We start from the raw sequence: 22,781 nt of genomic DNA, 5'->3' as shown, positions 1-22,781 counted from the left end.
TCTTTTCATCTTGTTTATGGTTTCCTTTGCCGTGCAAAAGCTTTTAAGTTTCATTAGGTCCCATTTGTTTATTTTTGTTTTTATTTCCATTTCTCTAGGAAGTGGATCCAAAAGGGTATTGCTGTGATTTATGTCATGGGGTGTTCTGCCTGTGTTTTCCTCTTGAGAGTTTTATAGTGTCTGACCTTACATTTAGGTCTCTAATGAGATGCTTGGCATTTTTCATAATAAAAAGTGGATCACAGCTTTCTTGTATCGGCATCATTGCACCTGGGGCAGGTGTGCCTTCACCTCCTCATCCCCAGCCACAGGGTGGGGGGCAGGGCCGGGGAGCGGACATCAGGACACCCAGGTGGCTTCCACTTCCTGTCAGTGTCTCAGCGTGGGAGCAGGAGCGGGGCGGGGGAGGTTAGGCAGGTGACCTGGTGGTCAGACCAGGTCCCGCAGGTGGCTGAGGTCCGAGGCCTTGGTGGCTTCAAAGTTTCCATGTGCGTCTCTTCAGCATCACAGACATTCGGGGGACAAAGAGTAATTGAGCAGCCATCCTCCGTGGGACACTGATCCAGGTAGGAGAGGACCCCAGCCCCAGGAGCTCACATCCTGGACCATTCCAGAGCCTTAGCGGACAGATCCAAAGCGGGTGACCTCTGTGGGGTGAGCAGAGCAGGCAGGAGTGGTCAGGGAAGGCGAGGCCAGAGGCCCTGAACCGGGCTCCCCCTTTGTGTCCAGAGCACAAAGGGCTGTGAGTTTTAAATGCAGGGCTCACTTAAGGACCCAGTTAAAATGACGGTCAGATTAAATAGAAGCAACCTGACCAACGACTTAAACAGAGAGGGGTGGCGGTCGGTCCACTCCGGCTCTCAGGAAACGGGGAGACGGAAAGGTGGTCGGCAGCCCCTCGGAGGTGCAGGCAGCAAACCCGGACCTGGACACCTAGGGGACGAGTGACCCAGTCTCCACAGAGATGCCCAGGGAGAAACGGGGGAACCTGGAGGTTCAAGAAGGAAACACAGGCGGGGGCTTTGCTGGGGCCCGGTTCACACCAAGCCTGTGTACGTGTGCACGGGTGTATACGTACGTATGTGTATATGTACCTACCTGTTCGTACATACGTAGGCACATACACTTTAAGATATTAAGACGACTAGGGAAAACTGGACACTAGATATTTGATTAAAGAATTCATATTTTAGGTGTGAAAACGGTACTGGGGTAATGCTTTTGGAGAATTATCTTTTAGAGATACCATGAATTCATTGCTTAAATTATAAAACATTTGGGATTTATACTAAAATAACCAGAGAGGGATGCCTGAAACAAGATGTTAAAAGTTTTTGAAGTTGGATGATAGAACACAGGGATTTTCTCCACTTTTATATACGTTCGAAATGTTCCACAATAAAGTTTTTGTTTTTAATATAAGAGAAGATATTCCTCACAGTGTTAGCGGGAAGAGGCATCTGGGTGATTTATTATCTTTGCCTTTTTTTTTTCTACTGTTGATAATTAGCACAAATATATAATCGTCAGAGTAAGAATATGGCGTTTTTTAACGACCAAGAACCTTCCGCTAGCGCACGTGGCACTGCAGAGCCTGCGCAGCAAGAAGCACCGCCTCGGGGCCCGCCTCCCCCCCCCTCCCCCCCGGAAGCCGCTACACGGAAAGAAAGGTAAACAGTTCTCGCGGGGACACGGTTACAAGACAGGAAATTCTTTATTTTCAAAAAGAGAATGTATTTTTACATAAATCTACAACAGAGAATTCAAATGTAGAAAAAATAAACTATATTCAAGGACACGGCCCTCTGCACGCATGCCCCTCCCCCCCGGGGCGAGTCCGACACCGGCACCAACAAAACCCAACGAACCTCAAGGTCTCGGACATGCCGAGGCCAGGCCTCCGCCACCGACGCGGGGCCTCAGCGTCCCCCGTGCGCACGCTGCAGACACGGGGGTCCTTTCACCGGAGCAACTCGCTCCTACGACAGCCAGCGTCCGCACGGCTTCTTCCCACGTGGGGGTGGGGGGAACGGCGGGAGGCTCGTTTCCAGACAGCGGTGCGACTGTCCTCTCTGGGCCGCAGCGGCCGCTGGGGGGTGGGCTGCCGCTCCCCCCCCATCTGCAGGGACCCCCGGAGCCCAAGGACTGGCCCCGCCGCCCGGCACCAGGCAGGGGACGCGCCTCCCCAGCAAAGGTCTCGGGGCCACAGGCGGGATCGGAACCCCAGGGTGGCCTGGCTGCAGGGAGGGGTCCCTGTGGACGGCAGCGGCTCTGCGACAACACTGCCCTGCAGTCCGGTGCGCCCCACACCCCACTCCCGCCGGCAGGAAGCGGCCCCTGACCCAGCAAGCAGAGCCGCTGGGTGGGCGAGGAGGGCGGATGACAGACACCCAGCTCCCTGCGAGGGGCCGGCTCCCAAGCCCGTGGGTCCCGCGGTTGGCGGCGGGGGCGGGCACCAGCCTGTGCGCCCCGGACCCGGGCCGCCCACACCCTCGCCCTCGCCAGCGTCCGCCACGGTCCACAGGACGACCTCGCAGGGTCCCCGGCGCCATCCCAACTAGGCCTCCCGCCTCCTCCCCGCGGCCCCACATCTACACGCCATTAGCCCGCGGGGACGGCTGACTCGCCCTCTGCGGCCCCGGACCCCGCGTGGACAAGGAAAGACTGGGCACATCAGTCGGGGGACCTGTCTCGTGAGAAAAATCCTTTCAACCACCTGCCAACTGTGAGACTTTTCCTAAAAGAGCCACGTGGAGGAAAACTCTGCGTGAGAGCTCGGCTGCCACACGCGCATACGACCCGACCTTCATTACAGCCCGAGGCGCTGCCTGTCGTGTGACCAGCCGTGGGACAAACGGAAGCCCTGAGTGTGGTCGCCACGCCCACAGCACAGGGGCAACGACCCCACAACACAGAATGCTTTTACCCGGACATCAGCGCGCACCGCTCTGCGCTTCCCAGAAAGACTCGAGACACGTGGCTACTGCTACAGGCGGGACAGCGTCTCCAGAGCATCTGCTGAGCACTGGCAGGGCAGCCCCCGAGTTCGGGCGGGCCAGGCTGGCGGCCAGAAGCCGTGGCAGCAACACAGCCGTGGTCACAGCGCTGGCACTGGGTACTAAAATCGCATAAACGGTACAGAACAGTTACTGGAAAAACACACAACTCGTGGGAAATTGAACTTCACCTTTTTGTAATAAAAAATTAAAAATTTCTGTTGACTCTCTTTGAACACAATACAGACTAGGAACTCTTCCCCAACGGTGAGAGAGGAATTGGCGAGAAACTTCACCAGCAACTTCTAGAACCCTCCAGTGGGAGACACGCCCCAGCCAAGTCGTCTTCAGAGGCGGCTCAGGCCCAGGCCCCTCCGGTCCCCGGGCCTGGACCACGGGAGCCCCTCCGAGAGCCGCGCTCTCGCCAATCCGGGTGGGCTTCCCGACACGCCCTCCGCACGGCGGGCCTAGCAGTCACTCTTCCAGAGCTTGATCGTCTTGTCGTTCTCCAGGGCGGCCGAAGCGATGATGTTCTCGGTCGGGTGACAGGCCGTCGAGATGACAACGTCTGGAAACGGACAGCCGACAACAGTTCCTGGGCCCCGCCCGCGGTGCACTCAGCACACAGAGCCCAGGGCCGGAGCGGGAAGACGGCGGGGGCACCCAGCCCAGGACCCAGCCTGGAGGCTGGGGCGCCGCACGGGCCGGGAGCACAGCTGGGGGGCTGCTGTCGGCCTCACGGTGTCAACACTGCGCCCTCCGCACCTGGACCAGAGCCCGGGGCTGCCCCCCTCCACCAGCGCTGGGCCCCAGGACGCCCCTAGGGGCCAACTCTGCGAGTCCCCCAGGGCGGGGACGGCAGATCCCGTGAGCTGCCACTTGGGGTGGGTCAGGTTAATGCATTTGTAGCTTTTAAATGAAATGAACCCCAGAATTTTCCCTCTGGCCTGAGTGGCTTCAAATGAGCCTCTGAGTGTCCTGCCCGCACAGCTGGCCGACGATGGAAGCCGAAGGCCGCTGCCGGCCTCCAGGGTCCGGAGCTGCCTTCTCAGGGAAGAGGGTGGCACTCTGATCTGATTCTCAAAGGGCTCAACACCACTCTCCACTGAGCACGGGGCAAGAGCAGCGGCCTGGAGGGCAGAGCCCCGGAGAGCAGCCAGAGCAGCCAGAGTGGACGGCGGGCGTCCCCGCTCCCTGCACCATCTCCACACGGGAGAGGCCACAGCGCCCGCGTGGACTTGGGGCCGGGCAGCCCGGCCGACAGGAAGAGGTTAAAGGCTGTGGCCTCGGGATGTGGCCTCAGCCTGCGGGAGCCAGGACCAGACCACCCCCCCGAAAGCAGCCCCAAAACGGACAGCGTCCCCCAGTCACCCGCGGGAGAGGAGAGGAGGCGGAGCAGGCAGCCCAAGGTGCCCACACGCGCTGGGTCGGGTTTCCCGGGGCACCAGGCGCGGGAGGGCGGCGGCACAGATGCCGAGCTCACCTGTGTGGCCCTGAAGCTTCTGTACAATCTCCTTGGTCTGCAGGTTCCAGATGTAGACCAGGTTGTCCTCCGAGCCCGACACGATCCACTGGTCGCAGACGACGGGGGAGAAAGCGGGGTCGGGGCGCACGTGTGGACGGACAGTACCCTGCACCCCACGGCACTCCCGCCCCCGTGGGGGCCCAGAGCCCCTGCCCTCCTCCGGTCCAGAGGCTGACGCACGGCCCGCCACGCGCCTCGAGGCGCCTCTGGGACAGAAGCTGTTTTCTCAGCTCCATCGCCGCCATGTTTGACGTTTGCCGTCAGTCGCGGCTCGGCTGCCCGTCACCATCAGCTCCTTAGTCTGAGCCTGAGCGTTGGGCGAGGGCCGCCCGCAAGGGACCAGAACCCACCGGGGACCAACTCCCAGGCGGCCTCAGTGTGACAACGGAGCCTGTGGGCCCCAAGCGGCTGGGACAGGACATCCCAAACCAAGTGAGAGCCACCAGCACTTGGTGTGGCGGGACTTCGTTTTGGTTAAAAAACAGGAAATTCCTATTTGCTTTGTGGGTGAGAGTACAAGGCCCGTCTCAAGAAGGGGCCGGGAGCGGCTCCCGAGCTGGGAGACGACTTACCTTCCCTCCAGTGACGGAGAAATTAGCAAATATGCAGTACTTCTCATTCTTGTGGCCCGTGTATGTCTTCAGGCACTGAAACGGCCAGCGGACGCCTGCTCAGTCACGACCACCCTGCATCCCAGGTGATGTCCCCGTCCAGGCATCTTACAGCCAACTGGACGGCTCTGAAGAGCACCGTGACCCCCACCGCACAACCCGCCCAGGTCAAGCTTTAACCCGAGTCGTCAGGCAACGTGCACCAAACCAACGCGACACGGTCGCTTTCTGGGCCCCTCTGGCCACAGCCCAGGGCCCCGCACGACCCCTCCACGAGCCCACGCCCGCCGCTCACCTTGCCTTTGCTGTAGTCCCAGAGCTTCAGCGTGCTGCAAGGCAGAGGGGGCGGGCGGGTCAGCGCACTCCCCCGCGGCCGCCCCACCCCCTCCGGGAGCAGGTGCCCCGCGCGGCGTCCGGCTACCACGAGGGCACCCGAGCAGAGTGTGGGAGCTCCGGGCACTTGTGGGTCAAAGACACTTTTCTAAAGGAAGCTACTCAGGGTCCCTAAGCCAGTAAGGGGTCCTCGCTGCTGCCAGAAAGGGACAGAAGCCCCGTCCAGGGCAGTCCTTCCTCCTCGCACGGGGGCCGACCCTGCAAGCCCAGCTGAGGGCGGCCCACGGCGCGCAGGAGGCCGAGCGCCAACCACCTCCCAGGAGGGCGGCCGGTGGCCAGTGACATCTGCCCGGAAGCTTGTCGGCGGAGCAGCAGGGGGCCCGGACAGAGCGGGGGGCACCTCGAGGCCACCGTGCCCGCCGCCGCCTCGGACAGGACGGGCCGCGGTGACCACGGAGCCGACAACCTGAGACCCGGCCCCCGCACAGACAGGCCCTCCCAGCGTGGCACCCACGTCCGGAGCCCAGCCCCAGCGGGATGAATCGTCTTTCACGCTGCGAGTCTGGCCTTGGGGCGGCGACGGGCCTGGCCGCACACCTCGCCGGAGATGGAAGCACTTACTTGTCCAAGGTCGCGGCCAGGATGTACTTGCCATTCGGAGAAAACTTCACAAACGACACGGGAGGGTTGTCATCGTCTGCACGGAGCACAGAGACGGCTGCCAACGGGGCACTGGCTCTGCCGGGAAGGGGGGCTCCCTCACCGCCACCCAGAGAGGCCGCCGCCACCTGTGCTGACACCACCCCTCGCGGGCGTCCCCCGGGGCCGGCCACCTCCCTCACCCGCTGCTCGTGCCAGCGTGAGAGCCGGTTCTCCCAGCGACCCCGTGACACTGGGGCTTCAGGAGCGAAGGCCCCGCGGCCAGTCGGCCTCGGGATCGCCTTCCGCACAGGAGGGAGTTTGCAAACACCCAGCTTAACCGAGAAACTATCCCCCTGAGAACACAGTGGCTCGGGCGGGCGCGCTCCGGTTGCATGGTTATAGTGGAAGGCACGTCATTTCTCCCTGGGAAGCACCCGGGCGATGTCACAGCGCACCCTTGCTCCCGAAACTTGGGGTCAGAGCACACGCCCCGGCGTGGCCCTGGGAAGGCGGGTCAGAGACCCCGCCACCCTCTCGGCCGCTGGCACGGGGGCACGCGCCCAGGAGGCGCTGGGGCTCCGTGACGGTCCCACGCCTCCTCAGGAGGAGCGCGTCCCTGCTTGAGCGAGGAGAGGCCTGGGTGCGCGCCCTGGCGGGGGGCCGGCGTGGCCACGTGTCCCGAGCACCAGGCGGAGGGCAGCACGTGCATCACCACCTCGGGGGGCCCAGGCCTGCCCCCCGCGCACCTCTGCTCCCTCCGACTGGTCCCAGACACCGAAAACGCCCACAAGAAGCAGGCGAGGGCCACCCGGTCGCCGGGCCACACGAAAGGCTGCCCCCCGCCCCGCCAGCTCGGACGACGGGAGGCAGTGCCCAGAGGCCTAACCAGGCTCCGACGGCGGAGCACGGCGGGGCTGGCCCGTCAACGGCCCGAGGTCAGAACGGGACCCCGCTCCCCACCACCCCTCCCGGCCCGGCCCCAGACCGCTCGCTGCTGCGGCCGTCAACCTCTCTCTGGCCTCGGCTTCCCGCCCAGCTGCGGGGCAGCCGCAGGGACTGCCCGCGCTCGGCCGTCTGGGCACGAGGACACTTCCCGCCGGGCGGAGGAAGCCGCCCAGGCCTCGCGGGGGAAGACAGCGCGACAGACACGGGGAGATGCCGCGGTCGGGGGAAGGACGCGCGTCCGAAAGGTGGCCCCCCTCGCAGAGCAGGAAAACCACAGAGGCCGCTGTGTCCCTCCCCAGTCCTCCTGCTGAAGCCCTAGCCCGGCACCTCGGAGACAGCGCCCTGGAGGCGGGCTCAGTTAAAATAAGGCGGGGGGCAGGGGGGCGTCCCTGTCAGAGCAGGAGGTGGGGACAGCAGGAGCCCACGCGGCGGACGACCACGCGAGCACACGCTGAGCAGGCCAAGGAGCGGCCTCGGGAGAAGCGGCCCGGCCCAGCCCTGACCTGGGGCTGACCCGGCCCTGACCGTCCCGGCCTCCAGGGAGTGGGGACGGGTCTCTGCTATTGAAGCCACACAGCCCGCGGTGTCCTGTCACGGTGGTCCCAGCGCACTCTCACAGCCACGCTCGTTCCCGGGACAGCCGGGGGCAGGAGGCTCAGGTAGGCGCTCCGCCCTGGCGGCCCTGCCTGCTCAACGCAACACTGCAAAGACCTTCCCGCGAGTCAGTGACCCGAGCCCTCCAGGGCTCCATCCCTCCCGTTGCCTTCCCAGGCTGAGGCCACCCTCTGGCCACACACCCCCCACGCCCAGCAGCACCAGCTGCCGCCCAGACCACGCTGTCCTTCCACTCCGTGCCGCCCTCCCCTCCTCCCCAAGGCACAGCCCAGCCCCACGTGCAGAGACCTCGGGGCCCCTTGCCCACTTCCCCCCACACCTCTGCACCCCCAGCAGACAGGGCTCACTGAAGGCAGGGGCTCGACCCCATGTGCTCAAGGAATGACCCAAGCGGAGGGTCCCCAAGGCCGGGGAGGAAGACAAGGTTCTGCTGAGCGCGGGCAGAGTCCGAGGGTCTCACGGGTCCTTCAGAGGACACCGCCGGGCAGCGCCACACAAGGCCAGGAGGCAGAGCCAATCAGGAAGGAGCGGACGGGAGACGGAAGCGGTCAGGAGAGGAGGAGCCCTCCCAGAGGGAGCAGGCCCAGCGGGGAGAAAGGGAGGCTTCCGGAGAAGCACAGACGCAGGGTAGGAAGCGTGGGAGAAGCTGCCACGGCCAACACGGCAGACCGTCCCTTGGGACACGGCCCCCTGCAAGCCAGAGCCGGCAGTACTCACCGATCAGCGTCTTCAGGCACTGGCCCGAGGCGGTGTCCCAGATCCGACTGCAAAGCAACGAGCACAGCAGGTGACTACAGGCGGCTTCCTACGATCCACGGCTCTCAGTGCAGATGTTTCAGGACCAACCCACAGCCAGTCCTGTCTCGCTTCTCCAGTCATCGTTCACAACCACTCCCTCGAGTCCTAGGGGCCAGAATGGGCGCGGCACGCGCACACTGCACGCGTGCGCTCTGGCTGCCTTCACCACGGAGCCGCGTGCTCGGCGCGGCCGGTGGGACAGCCCAGGAGGGAACGACTGGCCCTCTGTGTACACACCCGCGGCCGCGAGGCCACCAGCCCGACCTGCATCCCTGCAGGGCTCTCCACGCGAAAACACGCCAAGCGCACGGTCCCTGGGGCAGAGTGTTTTTTTTATAAAAACAGGATATCGTGGGCACTTTTCTGGACGTCCTCTAGTTCAGGAGCAAGAGAACCCACTCAAAGAGCCGCTGTTCCCCAACGGGACACGCCAGGTATCCCGCCACTGCAGCCTCAGTGTTTCTGTCATTTCTGCCAACACAACACCCAGTTTTGGGAACCACGGTGGCGTGTTCGTGCGGACGCTTCTGGAGCACAGATGCCCAGCGATGGGGGCGGGCGTTGGGTCGGGGGCATGCGGGTTTTACAGGTAACGGGAACGCAAGGGTTATCGCCCAAGCGTTCACTCTGTCCCACCTGCAGCCCTTCTGAGCCAATCCCACCCTGGGGGCCGCGGTAACTGTGTCTCGGGTTTTAACACCCAGAAACAGCACTCCCCCCCATCACTGTTCGTTTTCTTAATCCTACTGGCAGAGAACTCAGTTTACGCTTCTCTAAGAATTTTAAATTCATTTTATCTAGTTGGAGGGGTTCTAAATCGAACCACTTACGGCGTATCAGCCCAGGAAACGGGCGTTCCCCACCACCAGGATGAGGACGTGCCTGGTCCCCCGTCCCTCCCTCTGCTTTGTGTCCCTCTAGTTACATTTTGCCATTTCCTGCCAACAGGCCTTGCTCTCTCGTTAATCACGTTCTAAGTACCCCAATGCTTCTGTGACTCTTACGGGAGGACTTGTTCTCATCCACTAGCTGGCAGCCCCCAGGTTAGCGAAAAACTGTCAGTTTGCAAACAGGGACCTCACCAAATGCTTGTCCATGTTTTGTAACCAGCAGGCGTGGTGGCTCAGAGCCTGGGTTCCAGAGCCGAGGTGTGCTCCGGACCCTGGCTCTGTCGCTGACCAGCTGGGGGATGGCGGGCAGGGGCTTATCCCTGCCTCAGCTTCCCAAATGAGGACCGGGGGTGGCGACCATCCAGCACCCGAGTCACACGACGCTTATGAGGCTTAAATGAGTCCCTATTTGTACAGTACAAATACGTGATTTTTAAGTTTTAAAAAACATACAAATGTACCACCTACAAAGAGAGAAGTCTCTATCCGGTTTTCACACAATTACTTTATCTTATCACGTTAGCTAGAAATTCCAAATAGCACCAAATGCTGAAGGAGATGGGCATGACTTTTGCCCGATTTCAGCAGAAATGGATTTAGCACGTTACCACGTACTATAAACGTGATTATTAAGTTTCTGTTAAACAGTCTGTGATATTGGCCTCTTTTGCTGGAGTTTTGATTAGGAATGGCAGCTGGATTTCATCAGGTGCCTACCTGACTTATACCGGTAAGAAATTATACGGATCTTTGCCTCCAATTTCTTGGTATGATTATTAGATTTTCAATTTCCTACTGGTTGGTACCTTACCACAATCGCCTCATGACTCAAAAACCCGCTTGGCCACGAAACACTGTGGATTCAGAGTCTGTAACGCTTTCCTGGGGGTTGTGACCCCAGGGTTCACTGGTGAAGAGCCCTCTGTGGCTGCCTTTTGGGGACTCGCAAAAAAGCTGGGGAGTCAGGTCGCGCTGGACCCAGAAGTGAACCAGGGGGCTCCCCACCTTGTCTGCTGGTCCAGGTCCAACAGCCTTAGAAGTTCCTGCTATTTAACTCCATTCCAGTGTAAAATCATAGGGCCCATATAGTTTTCAGACCTTTAATCACTTTTTCCAATCTCTGCCATGGTGACCCCCTTCCTCAATTTAAGAAGTAGGAATTAATCCCCGCCTAAACATCCTGCTCGGAGGTGGGCCAGGCATCCCCCGGCTCGTCCCTCATCCCCCCAAAACTGCTCTTTTCCACCCCTTTTATTTTTTATTTTTTGGCCAGGCCTCACGCCTTGGGTATCAGCTTCCCAACCAGGGACTGAACCCGGGCCACAGCAGCGGAAGCGCGGAGTCCTAACCACTGGACCGCCAGGGAATTCCCATCCCCTCTCTAATTTAGTCTTGTACTTTTTTGCTCTTTTTCCTTACTTAGGCTTATAAAGGCTAACCACTTTATTGGCCTTATTAAGAATACAGCTTATTTAAATTTTCCTGTCATTTTCTCCTTTCTCCACCTTTTAACTTTACAACTTTCCTCTCCTCTGACTTTTTTTGGCGTGTTTTTTCCCTCCTAATTTCTTTAGAAAGCTTTTAGAGGCAGTCCACAAGCAATTCTGAGAATGTGCCACACGCTTAAGAAAACTAGCATTTCTGTTTACAGGACACACTTTACTCCTCACAGGTAGCAAACACACAGCCTGTGGCATCATTCGGCCCTGCTAAGTCCCAAGCCCCCTGCTGTCAAAGTCAAAGCAGCATGTTGAACTCACTCACAAACATTTCAGCGCCCTGTATTTCTAGTTTCTCCAAGGCAGCTTCGGGCTGCCGTGGGGCCTGGTGCCTGAGCTTTCTCAGCCTTCCCATCAACTCTACCTGGTTCATTTCTGTCACCGTCTCCCAGGCTGATACTCTGTCTCTGCTTCCCATCTGCCCAGCCCCACCTGCCCACCCTTCTTTTCCGAGCCTTGACTCATCGCTTTGTCTTAGGTGTGTTTCTTGAAAACAACAAGAGTCAGAAGGGCTTTTAACCCAAACCTGACAGCCTTTCTTGAGGGTGTTCAGCCAGCCCCACCACAGTAGCGCCCAGTTAAGTACCCTGAGCTCCGTTTCTTCCGTGGTATTTTTACACGTATCGCTTATGTTACTTGAGTTTCTCTATTTTATTTTCGCTAAACGTAGACAAATTTCTAGCCACGCTATCTTTCCCCCGCGTAGCTGGGAAGTCCTTCTTGGGCCATCGGTGCGGCTGGTGGCCGCTGCCGCCCCATCCCCTCCCCATCCCCTCCCCAGGTTCCCCTCCCCGGTAACCAGGTGAGCTGTGACGCACAACCCTCCAAGCCCGGATACCTCCTAATGCTTTATACCCACGTGTGCCAAGTTAAATTTAAAACGTTTATTTCCGCATCTTCCCTCGTCCCTTAGAGAATCCAGAAGGCACTTCCGCTACCAGCGCCAAGGCCAGGAGCGTGATCCGCTTACACTGGATGTTCTGCAGGAGACAGTGCCCCCACCACCCTTCCTCCTCACCCGCCGTGACGGGACCTGTTTTCATCCGCCTGTTCAGGACCCTGACGGCCCCGACGGGACACTCTCAGATGTTCACGTCAGCGCACCTTTCTTCCACCTCCCCACCAGCACCACGAGCTCGGGACGCGCACCCTTCAGGGTCCACGGGGAGCCACGTCCAGGACAGCAGCGCCTCCTCGTGTCTCTGGCTGGGGCCTCGCCGCTGACAGGAGCCCCGCTCCCCCGGCCACGCTCACTGCCACCCCGCCCGCCCGAGCCCCTCGAGGCAGAGGCTTCCGCTGGACGCCCAGAGGCACAACGGTGCGAGGGGAGGCCGTTAAACGCTTGCCGACTCAACGAAGTAAAGCTCTTTCACTTACCAGAGACCATCGTAGCTACTTGAAACTATCAAGGATCCATCACGATTAAAATGAACCTGAGGACGAAGGAGCGGGAGAGGGAAGAAACTTACTCTCAGACCATCAACACAGGCTGCGTCTCACCTGCACGGCGTCCTGTTCACCGACCCGACAGAGGGACACACGCCCTGCCGCGCTCTGAGCGAGCTCTGAACTCTGATATCCCGGGGAGTCTAACGTAGACCACAAGCAACGTGGATAAAACGGTCATTTTTACCTGGCGTCTCAAGCAACCGTCTGTTTGTTTCACGACGGAAGACCGAACCATAGAAAGAAAACCAACCCTGAAACACGTCTTGAGTATTTAAATCACTTACTACAAAACCCACCGTTGAAGAGGAACCAACGCGACCAACCCAGACCTGCCGGCTCCGTGGAGATGCCCCGCTGCCCAGAGCGTGTCTGTGGACCTGCACGGCCGTGGGGGCAGCAGGACCAGGGCTTCCCCGACTTCCATCGAACAAGGCAGAGAAGTCAGGAGAGAGATGCCCACTTATTCAGAAACTCCGGGGCTTGCGCACCCGCGTAACCCTGCCTGCTCAGCACCCCCAGAATGACAAGACGGCCAGGTTACTGCTCCGAGGGCCTGGACACCAACCCCGGGGACACGCGAGCTTTGCAGACGGGGCAGGAACAAGATCCAGGCTGCTCCAAACTCTGTGCCTGGCAAGAGGTGCAACGTCCAGATCAGGTGCCGGGCCCAGAAGCCGACCTGTGATGTTTCCACACCAGTTATTTTATCTGAATGCCTAACTCCGCCCACTACAGAGACAGGCGAGCTACACCTTCTGATAAAGAAATGGCAACGTGAGCAGTCCCTTCCTCATAAGTGGTTTGCCCTTGGGTTTGTCCTCCTCCTTTTTTCCAACTGAATCTCAGTGTATACAGAAGGAATCGCAACGTCAGAAGTTAGAGTTCATCATAAATTCCCACTGTTTCCATTTGAGTCCTGGGCAGGAAAAGCCTTTTTACAACACCCCCCCACACTGGAACGCCCTCTTTCCTGCTACGCGTGATGCCTGTCCCATGGGGGCTCGCGCCCCGGGTCAACCTCTCGGGGACGGGGCTGGGGCCGCCCGCCTGCCGCCACGGTTTAGACCAGTGTCTGGTCCCACACCGCTGACACACGGTTCACACGCCCCTTTGCTACGGGCTGTCCCGTGCGGCAGCTCCCCCCGCAGTGCCGACGGCGCCCCTCCCCCCCCAACCGGAGCCACGTGCCCGTCAGCCTCCCAAAGCCGTTTTCCCTAAAACGCACGGCAGCGGGTCTCAGCACACTCATCCCTCTGGACCTGCAAACTACGGTCTGATCGAAGCCCCTCCGCTGGGCGATGACGAGCTGCCACGGGGCCCCAAAGCCTGCCCCACCAGGGCCGCGCTCCGCTCCGTTCCAGCCACGTCCAGGCAGCACGGCCGGCACACGCCGGCAGACCAGCACGCGGGTGTGAGGGGCAAGACGGCCAGAAGGTCAGTGCTACCCAGAAGGAAGGGGGCGGCGAGACAGACCCCGGGGGGGGGACACCAAGTCTCGACTCAGCCGGACAGCAAGACGGCCAGAAGGTCAGTGCTACCCAGAAGGAAGGGGGCGGCGAGACAGACCCCGGGGGGGGGACACCAAGTCTCGACTCAGCCAGACAGCCGCTGAGCTCTCTGGGGGGGACGCCCGCAGGCGCCCCGAGGAGGGGGGGAGCGGGCGAGTGAGGCAGACGCACGGGCCAGCAGCCGCGGAGAGGGGGCGCGATGGACGAGGGGGGCAGCGGGGACTTCAGGAAAGCACTGACACGGGGGAGCCCAGGCAGGGGGACGGCAGCTGGACTCGAGGGGGCGGAAGACCGCAGGACGCCCGCGCACCCCGAGGGCTCTGGTCCGGGACTGGCCTCGCAAAGGCCGACCGCTCGCAGACCCGGTGCTCCCCCGACCCCTGCCCGCAGGCGCCGCGGCACAAGCGTGCAAGGCTGTTCAACGGACGTGCACCGCACGTCTCTCCGTAAAGTGTAAGTCACAAGCCGGCGTCCGTGGGGGGACGACAGAGTGTCGGCCACCTGCGGGCACAGAGCCGGAAGGTGTCTGAGACCTTTCTGCGCGGCGGGCAGGCTGGCGCAGGGTGCCGCTGTCCGGTAGCACCACCGCCATCCAACAAGAGGCGTGGGCTGGAAAACACTACTTAAAACACCAGAACGCCCAGACGGCAGCTGCCAGCTGCGCTCAGTTGCCTCTGGGGATGGGAGCTCAGAAGACTGATTTGCTGCGCGCTACGCTGCCCCTTGCCTTCTTTAAAATAAGCACACGGCACTTTCGTAAGAAGCGAAGACTTCAAAAATCCTACCGTGGTTTGCGGTCAGAGCCCCATCCCCGGCCACTGCAACCCAGACGGAACTCTTTCGACTCACGGCCCTCGCTCTGACTGTCTCCTGGTTACTTCACACGTGCCCATTTGCGGCCTGTCTGGAAGCCAGCTCGGCTCAGACCGGGACCCCAGCGCGGAGGACAGAGGAGCGACGGCACAGACTCAGGAGGGCCCGGAGCCCAGACGGCAGGGGCGCCTTCCCCGCAGCCGCAGGCACCGGCCGTGACAGGGCCAGCACTGCGCCAGGCAGCTTCGACCAGCACACGTTACGCGTCCCCCAAGGGGTCAGGGCTCTGCCCACGGCCTCCGCTGGACAAAGGCCTTCCAAGGCTGCAGCCACTAAAAGTCACTCACCTCCACAATTCTAGAACCTGAGGAGGACCATCTGCTCGGTAACAGCGAACGAGCTGTTTACACGTGATCCCTTCCGCTTTTCAAATGGCAAACTTGGCTAAGAAACCACTTGGGGCTCTTTGCTGACAAAGAAATACTTTGGCCGTTTGCAAATGGAGCCGTTTATGACACGCGTGCAGTTTAACCCCTGCCTGCTCATCCTGTGCACTGGCGGCAGCCTCGGACCGCGTGTGCAGCACGCTCGCGGGGCCCCACCTTCCCACCGCCTCACCCACGACTGGGCCACCCGGACCCCGGGGCCCTCTTCCCACCCACCCAGAGGTGGCTCCACGCAACACCCACGCTGCCCCCGCCTGTTCTGTAAGCCTCCGTGCAGGGACGCCTCCCCGCCCCGCCTCCCACGGGCACGGGACCCTGAGCCCAGTCTCCGCTCGTGGCCCTGCTGTCGGGCGAGCGCTGCGAACTGGCTGGGCGGGGGGGACTCACGGCTGAGACGGGGTCCGAGTGCGCGGGCAAGGTCTTGAGGCACTTCCCCGTCTTCACGTCCCATATCCTCACGCTTTCGTCAAACTGGAGACAGAGGGGCAGGTGGCAGTGGTTCTCCGGGGGGACGGAGGGGACAGACTCGCTGGCCCCCGAGCCCCCAGAGCAGCCCAGGACGGCCCCCCTCTCACCCCCGCCCCTGGGGAGGCCCCAAACTCACAGAGCCCGAAACGATGAGGTTGGACTGGGGGTTGAAGTTACAGCAAAAGACGTAATTGCTGTGTCCCTTCAGGGTTTTCAGACACTTTCCCTGAGAGGAAGTATTGTGAGACTAAGTCGTTCCCAGTGGTTATTTCTTTAAATATCGGCCGTCAGGCTAAACCCATCAGCACCTGACCCGCCACAGCCGTAAAGCCCCTCTGACGACAAGCACGGCTCCCCAAACGCAGTCCCACCCCAAGCCCCTTCCCCAAACGCACACACTTCCCAAGGAGGGGCCCGTGTGGCTTACCGAGCTCACGTCCCATATCTTCAGGGTTTTGTCATCTGAGGCAGAAACAAGGAGGTTAGAATCTGAAGACCAGGCCACATCAGATATTCCCTGGGGGAGGAAACACACAGTCACTATCTCGGCAAAATGGAATTAGCCAGCAAAAGTCACATCCTCGACAGTCCAACTGAACATACTGAGCAAGTCACTCCCTCTAGTCCGTGCTGACCATACGGACTGAACCCGCAGGCCGGGCCCAGAAGCCTGTTCTCCGTGGCTCTGCCAGGCCTCAGAGTTGGGCAGAAACTCATCTGGGGAGGTCAAAACTATTTGCTTGAAAAACAAGAGGCGGACTTCCCTGGTGGCGCAGTGGCGAGAATCCGCCTGCTGGTGCAGGGGACACGGTTCGAGCCCTGGTCCGGGAAGATCCCACGTGCCGCGGGGCGGCTGGGCCCGTGCGCCACAACTACTGATCCTGCGCTCTAGAGCCCGCGGAGCCACAACTACTGAAGCCCGTGTGTCCAGAGCCCGTGCTCCGCAACAAGACAAGCCACTGCAATAAGCCTGCACACCGCAACGAAGAGTAGCCCCCGCTCGCCGCAACTAGAGAAAGCCCCTTCACAGCAGTGAAAACCCAATGCAGCCAAAAATTAATTAATTAATTACTTTAAAAAACCAAGAGGCAAGTAACTATCCCAAAAATTGGGGGCAGGGAGGTTAACCTGACAAGCCCGGGAGATGGGCCCCAACCCACATCCAACAGCAACTTCGGCCCAGGGTTGAGACCTACCAGCTTGTGACCAGAGATGGTTTTCTCAAATTTCCCATCGTATGCTCCCCAAATCTTAATGAGTTTATCTGCAGCTGAAAAAAAAGGAATGAAAAGCAACCTAGCTCTCCAGTCATCCAGGGCTGCCCACAACACAGGCCTCCCCTAGGGAGCCGCGGTCCTCGGCACCCACCCCCAGGCCTCCCCCCTGGCCCGGGCCCGTCCCTTCAGAGTCACAACCGGCACGGGCGCATCGAGGGGACACGCAGGGAAGCCCCAGGGGCACCTACACGAACTCGCCAGCCACTCCCCATTCGGGCTGAACTTCACGGAGGACACGGCTTTCGTGTGGCCGGCCAGGGTGAACTTCAGAGCATAGTTTGGTTTAACAGGCGTGGGCTGTTGAAGAGAGAGTACTAGTCGGCGAAGAGGAACCGCCACTGTCCAAACCCCCTGATCGCCAGCGTGGAGCTGGCGCCCAGGCCGAATTTCACGCTCACACCTACCCTGTGACGGCGCTTCCCAGAGCCCTCGCCCACCGGGGTGCACCCACCTAAACCCGGGCTCCGCACGTCCCCTCACAAGCCCTGCCTCTCCTGAAGCCCCCGTCTCCCAGGCCGCCCTCCAGGCAGTCCCCTGCCAGTGCAGCTGGAACCTCCGGCAGCCCCAGCCCTGCTTCGGCAGCCCACCCACCCGAGGTCAGGCTCCCCGGCGCACACCTGAAGGCCTGCGCCCTTGGTGAGAGGCCCGCCTGAGGTCTACAGGAGGGGTTTGCACACCGCCCTCCGCAGGGAACTGTGCGGGCCAGGGGCGAGGTGCTGAACAAGAGGCGTTTCCCGGGTCTCACACAGACTCTTACGATCAAGACCAAGGATGTGTACTGCTGGTGAAGCCCCCTCCCCAGGTGACAGGTTGGGAATCTCCGACACGGCCCACAATCAGCACTGGCTGGGAATGTGGTTTGCAGTGAAAATTGGCAATATTTAAGTGGGGGGGGAGGGGAACAGAGTTCCGGGCTTGAAATATTTCCGAGGGTCTCCCAGCCTTCGTGCCCTGGCGGTTCCCCAGGAGCCCTCAGGGACGTGCCTTGCTCTGCGTGGCCGATGACGACGGGGTGGGCTGTGCTCGGGCGGCCTCGGCCTCGGGCTTCTTCTCCTCGGTTGCCATGGCTCTGCAGCCCACCAGGCAGGGCGACGCGGGTGGAGAGTTCACAGCTCTGAGTGGAGGACGCACGGTGGCAAGGGCTGTCTGCTAATCCAAACCTACAGTGGGGCACCGAGGCCAACAGACAAACCACACTTCAAAAATTAATTTCCAGGAAAAAGAATTTTAAAAATCTGACCACCTCACTGAGCCCTGTAGCGGGTGCCGTTCCAAACGACGCGTCCTCTGCACGTAACTCCTCGCTAGTCCTTTGCAGGTACTGTGCTGCTCTCGTCCCTCCTGTGATCAGAGTCCAAGACCCACCTTCAGGGGTGCTTCCTATTTTGTTACCCGCATGTCTGAAATGCAGCACAGTCCAGGCAGACAAAACGTAATTCTCTTCAAAGAGCCCTTGATGCATTTAAAAAAAAAAAAACAAATCAACCACAGACTTCTCGTCAGGAAACAAACAGCCAAATTACAGGAGACTGAGCTACAGGGTGCAGAAGTTTGGGAACTCATCCAAATCCTTAAATGCATCCCAAGTGATGCAAAAGTGCTACCAGCCACGTTTGAAAACACAAGAGCAGGCCCCAGTGGCCCACACCTCCCGGGGACTCCAAGGTCGCCACGTGTAGGCTGCAGACACAAAGCTGCTTCCAAAACGCTAACAGCCGAGAGGCTCTCCGTCCCTGGTGAAGCAACGACAAGACACAGCCAGAAAGCACAGACTGGAGCCAGCCCTGCCTGCTGAGGTCACCAGCACTAGCCTTCCTAGAAGCAACCTAAAGTACGCAAGGACACTCTGCAAGCAAACTCACTGCAGAGGAGGGAAAGAGACTGCAGCTCAATTAGGTTTCGGCATGAAAACGGGAACCCCTCAAATGCTGCATGGTAAGAGACTGGTTTTCTCTATCACAGGAATAGACTCTGCGACTTGGACACATGGCACAGAAGCACACCAGGTGACTCTGAAACAAGGGAAGGCGCCTTTCCAGAGGAGAGCCACCAAGACATCCTGCAAGCATCACTGGCCAGCCAACTCCTGGAAGCTGGCACCACCATTAATCCAATGCGTTCACACCTTGTAAATTCTAGCTCGGCGCTTAAAACTGGAAGCTTGCACGGGCTCCTTGTGGCACCAAGGCGGAACGGAAGCCATCAAAAAGAGCACATCCCGAAGTCTTCATCCAAGAGGAGGGGAGCGAAATCACAATGCAACACAGCTGTGCAGAGCACCCATGAGGCCACAGCTGGTTACCTGCAGCAAGGATCCCGGCCCAGGAATGGATCCGGCAGCACTCAAAGCCCAAGCAGTAGGGTGGGGGAGGGGAGGGGCAGGTCAGTAAAGCTGCTGGGGGGCAAAGTGCTAGCACAAAGCTGGTGCTCGGGAAACGTTGCCTACCTGGTGATTATCTTTAGCGCAAGCAGGCCGTGCCAATTAACCCAAGTGCTGCCTTCCCCTGGGTGGGCTGGACAAATCGGGGGAAAGGAGCCAAGGACGAGAGCTGGATGGTCTGTTTCACAGAACCCAGCATCTGAGAAAGGCAGACCACAACTAGGGCTGAGAGGAGGGAAGCCCGGGGCCCGTCCAACCTAAACACCAGTGGGAACTGAAGAGGCTCCACCTGGGGTGGAAAAGGCAGCCCAGAGGCCTGAGCAGCTCCTTCTAGAGTAAAAATCAAGACCCACCAGGAGGTGTGGTGTGACTCACGCAAACTTGCTGCCCTCAGGTGAGGAGCAGGGAATACATACGATAGATGGTCTTACAGAAAAGGTGCCCAACCCCTCCCAGCTCAACCCCTGCCCAACACTTCGGCCAGCAAAACATTGACCCACAAAACATAAACACAAAAATTCAGCAGGGTTTCCCTGGTGGCGCAGTGGTTGAGAGTCCGCCTGCCGATGCAGGGGACGCGGGTTTGTACCCCGGTCCGGGAAGATCCCACATGCCGCGGAGCGGCTGGGCCCGTGAGCCATGGCCGCTGAGCCTGCGCGTGTGCTCCGCAACGGGAGAAGCCACAACAGTGAGAGGCCCGCGTACCGCAAAAAAAAAAAAAAAAAAATTCAGCAAACTTTTAGAAATAAAATTTCTCGACTCAACGTTTGGAGCCGGCCTCCAAATCACTTGCTACCTGCTCCCTCTTGGCACCTAGGTGAGCCACACCACCCAAGGCTGAGCGTCCGAACTTCTTCGGAGTGCTCTCCCGGACTACTGGTAAAATGCAAATTACTAGGCTCCACCCCAGAGCCTGGGCCCCTGGGTGCGGGAAGACGGGCGGTAACGAGGCCCACTGAGAGCGTGGGAACCCGGCTCTCCGCACCCCACCTGGATTCTCAGACACGCGGGCGTTCTGGCTTACCTCTCCGCCTCCTACGGGGCTGGGCCAACCTCAGAGGCAGTGTCGACAGCGGACCTGGGCGGGTAGAAACGGGGTGAGAGGGCTACCAGGGAGCACCTTCCACATCCCCCAAAATGGCTCTCGCAGGCCAGACTAGAAGGGGTCTAAGACTCCACAGCAAGAGCGTGGTGGTCTCTCCCTTCATGCCAGCAGCCCTGCACCCCTGGGGCCCCAAGCTCGCGCGGGGGGAGATGGGGCCTGGCTGCCCCCGGCTGGGGGTGAGCAGCAGGTTAGGGTGAGGGCGCCTCCGCAGCAGAGAAGAGCAGACAGCGCGCCACATCCAGGCACTGGATGGCTCGGTGGCTCAGGGGTCTTTCTCTGGAGGCAAAGGGGGGACGCACGCCGGCTGCAGGAGGAAGTCGCAGTCCGGGGGCCGGGGGCTTGTCACCTGACCGCTGGGGGCGGGAGAAGCCGGGGGTCCCCGGGGCTCGGCGGCCCGTGCGGGTCCGTTTGGGGCGGGTTCGGGTCAGGGGAGGGGGCCGCCGGAGCCCGGTCGCTCGGCGGGGAGGAGGGGCGCAGAGCGGGCGCCCGGAGGCGAGGCGGCGGGCACGGGGCTTCTGCGCCGGGAGGCCCGGCGGGGCTGAACCGGCGCCGGGCCGGGCCCGCCGGAACACGTGCGGCGGCGGGCGGCGCGGGGGGAGCCAGCGTCGGCCCCGGTCCCGCGCCCCCGGGGCGTGCCTGCTGGCCGGGCGGTCCCCACTTACCTGCCGGGCGGCTGGGGGACGGGGGCAGGCGCTCAAGGCTTCGCGTCGGCCGCCGCCTGGGCGGGAGCCGGGCCGAGCTCAACTAGGCGGTGCGGGGAGCAACAGTGCGCGTGCGCGCGCGCGCGGGGCGGGCGCTGCCGGGGCGGGGCAAACGTACAAAGCCGGCCTCTCGGAGGGCAGCTACGGGGAGCGGAGAGGAGCAGAACGCCTCGGCCTGGCTCAACGCCTTAAAGGGACAGTGTGCTGCCCGTGCCTCCTGCTTACAGGCGTTAACCCCAAAGGTGGCCGGTTCCGGCCCTTCTCCTGCACTTTCTGAAAACTGAAGTAGGAAGAAGATTCCTACAGGAAATGCTCATGTGCCCCTCGATCGTTCACATCCTGAGCTCGCCCTGCAGCAGCGCCCAGGGAGGAGAGAGCACCCCGCCCCCGAGATTCGCGGGGCGGCGGGGCCCTAACGTTTCTCCTGGGCTGGGGCACCTGTGCGGTCGCGTCCCTCCGTCGTCGCGCACTCTGGGGAGCGGCGGCTACCGCGTCCAGACCGTCCGAGCGGCCCCGGCGGTGTCTCCGCGTGGCGTCTCCATTAATCTCGGGACGCCCCCGTACAGGGGCCCTTACCTTCCAAGTTTGCAGCGAAGAACCTGAGCTCCAGAAGGTTCAGAACCCGGGCTCTGGGAGCTGCGTGCCCCGCAGTGTGCTCACCAGCTCTCCCGCAAGGCCGGCGGCCGGGTTATCCGGGTCTCCCCGATCCCTCCGTGCAGAGAGCCCGCGGGGCGCACCTGCTCCCTCCTGAGCCCCCAGCGCGGAGATGCGAACAATCACTGCGTGCGGGCTGCTCTGCTGTTTGCAGGGTGATGGCCCAGACAGGTATTATCACCTCCAGTTACAAGTGGAGAAGGGGAGGCCCGGAGAGGAGGGCTCAGGGGCACAAGGAGAACCCGGAGCCGGCGTCCTGGCCCCAAAGCCTGCGCATTCTCACCCCACTGCCCTACTTCTGCTACCCACATAGGTCTTAGAGTCGTGGATGTTCTCCGCAGCCCCATTCAGGCCCGTGGGTAGAATATCATGCAGTCTCTTATTTCCCAACTAAAAATGGGAACACCAAATATGACACAGGAACCCGTGCAAACAAAAGGACAGAGCATTTTAAATGGAAATGCCTAGGGAAAATGAGTTGTGTGGCTGTCATAGATACAGGAGCCACGATTGACAAGCCGGCTGGAGTGCCCCTCCCAAGAAGCGTGGGGGGGTGGGGGGGGAGCAAAGTCCCAGTCTGGCCCCGCCTGGCCGGATGTGGATTTCTGTGCCCTGGAGCCCTAGTCATCTTGGGCCAGGTGCCCTGGAGCATGAGGCCTTGACTACCAAGGTAACAAAATCAGCTCCGGATGAAGAAGGGCATCTGCATCCACCTGGCTGCCTGGGCTGGAAACAGAGCCCATTACGTAGACCCCTCCCTCACCTCTCAGACAGCTCTTATAGCCATCCTCTTCCCTCCCTCCAACCCTATCCCAGTCCCACCTCCCAGCTGGCCTCTTCCAAACCTCTCCGAAGCACTGTCAGAAGAACTTATAAAACCCCAGGTCTGAATGGCCATTATCAAAAAATCTAGAAACAATAAATGCTGGAGAGGGTGTGGAGAAAAGGGAACACTCTTGCACTGCTGGTGGGAATGTAAATTGATACAGCCACTATGGAGAACTGTATGGAGGTTCCTTAAAAAACTGCAAATAGAACTACCCTACGACCCAGCAATCCCACTACTGGGCATATACCCTGAGAAAACCATAATTCAAAAAGAGTCCTGTACCACAATGTTCACTGC

At 60.6% G+C, this 22,781-nt stretch overlaps 1 protein-coding gene across 4 annotated transcripts; it reads right to left on the bottom strand.

The window, feature by feature from the left end:
* Positions 1–3,173: 3,173 nt before the first annotated feature.
* On the bottom strand, positions 3,174–21,089 carry WDR5 (WD repeat domain 5). 4 transcript variants are annotated; one of them, XM_024126523.3, is made up of 16 exons: positions 20,963–21,089; positions 20,220–20,273; positions 19,262–19,394; positions 17,800–18,011; positions 17,004–17,112; positions 16,735–16,808; positions 15,966–16,055; positions 15,675–15,764; positions 15,458–15,541; positions 12,232–12,287; positions 8,385–8,431; positions 6,087–6,162; positions 5,428–5,461; positions 5,094–5,168; positions 4,480–4,567; positions 3,174–3,564 (listed from the first exon to the last, which is right to left on the bottom strand). In XM_024126523.3, the coding sequence occupies exons 4-16, from the start codon at positions 17,878–17,880 to the stop codon at positions 3,464–3,466; spliced, it is 1,005 nt and encodes a 334-aa protein (XP_023982291.1). In that variant the 5' UTR covers positions 17,881–18,011; positions 19,262–19,394; positions 20,220–20,273; positions 20,963–21,089; the 3' UTR covers positions 3,174–3,463. The 4 variants fall into 4 exon arrangements, with proteins under 4 accessions (XP_023982291.1, XP_023982288.1, XP_023982292.1 ...); XM_024126520.3 differs by having other exon boundaries at positions 17,800–17,975; XM_024126524.3 differs by lacking the exon at positions 19,262–19,394.
* Positions 21,090–22,781: the final 1,692 nt, after the last annotated feature.

This window comes from Physeter macrocephalus, chromosome 13 (genome assembly GCF_002837175.3).
Source record: "Physeter macrocephalus isolate SW-GA chromosome 13, ASM283717v5, whole genome shotgun sequence".
NCBI classification, from domain to species: domain Eukaryota; kingdom Metazoa; phylum Chordata; class Mammalia; order Artiodactyla; family Physeteridae; genus Physeter; species Physeter macrocephalus.
The sequence above is the reverse complement of the archived record's forward strand: the minus strand, read 5'-3'. Positions and strand labels throughout refer to the sequence as shown.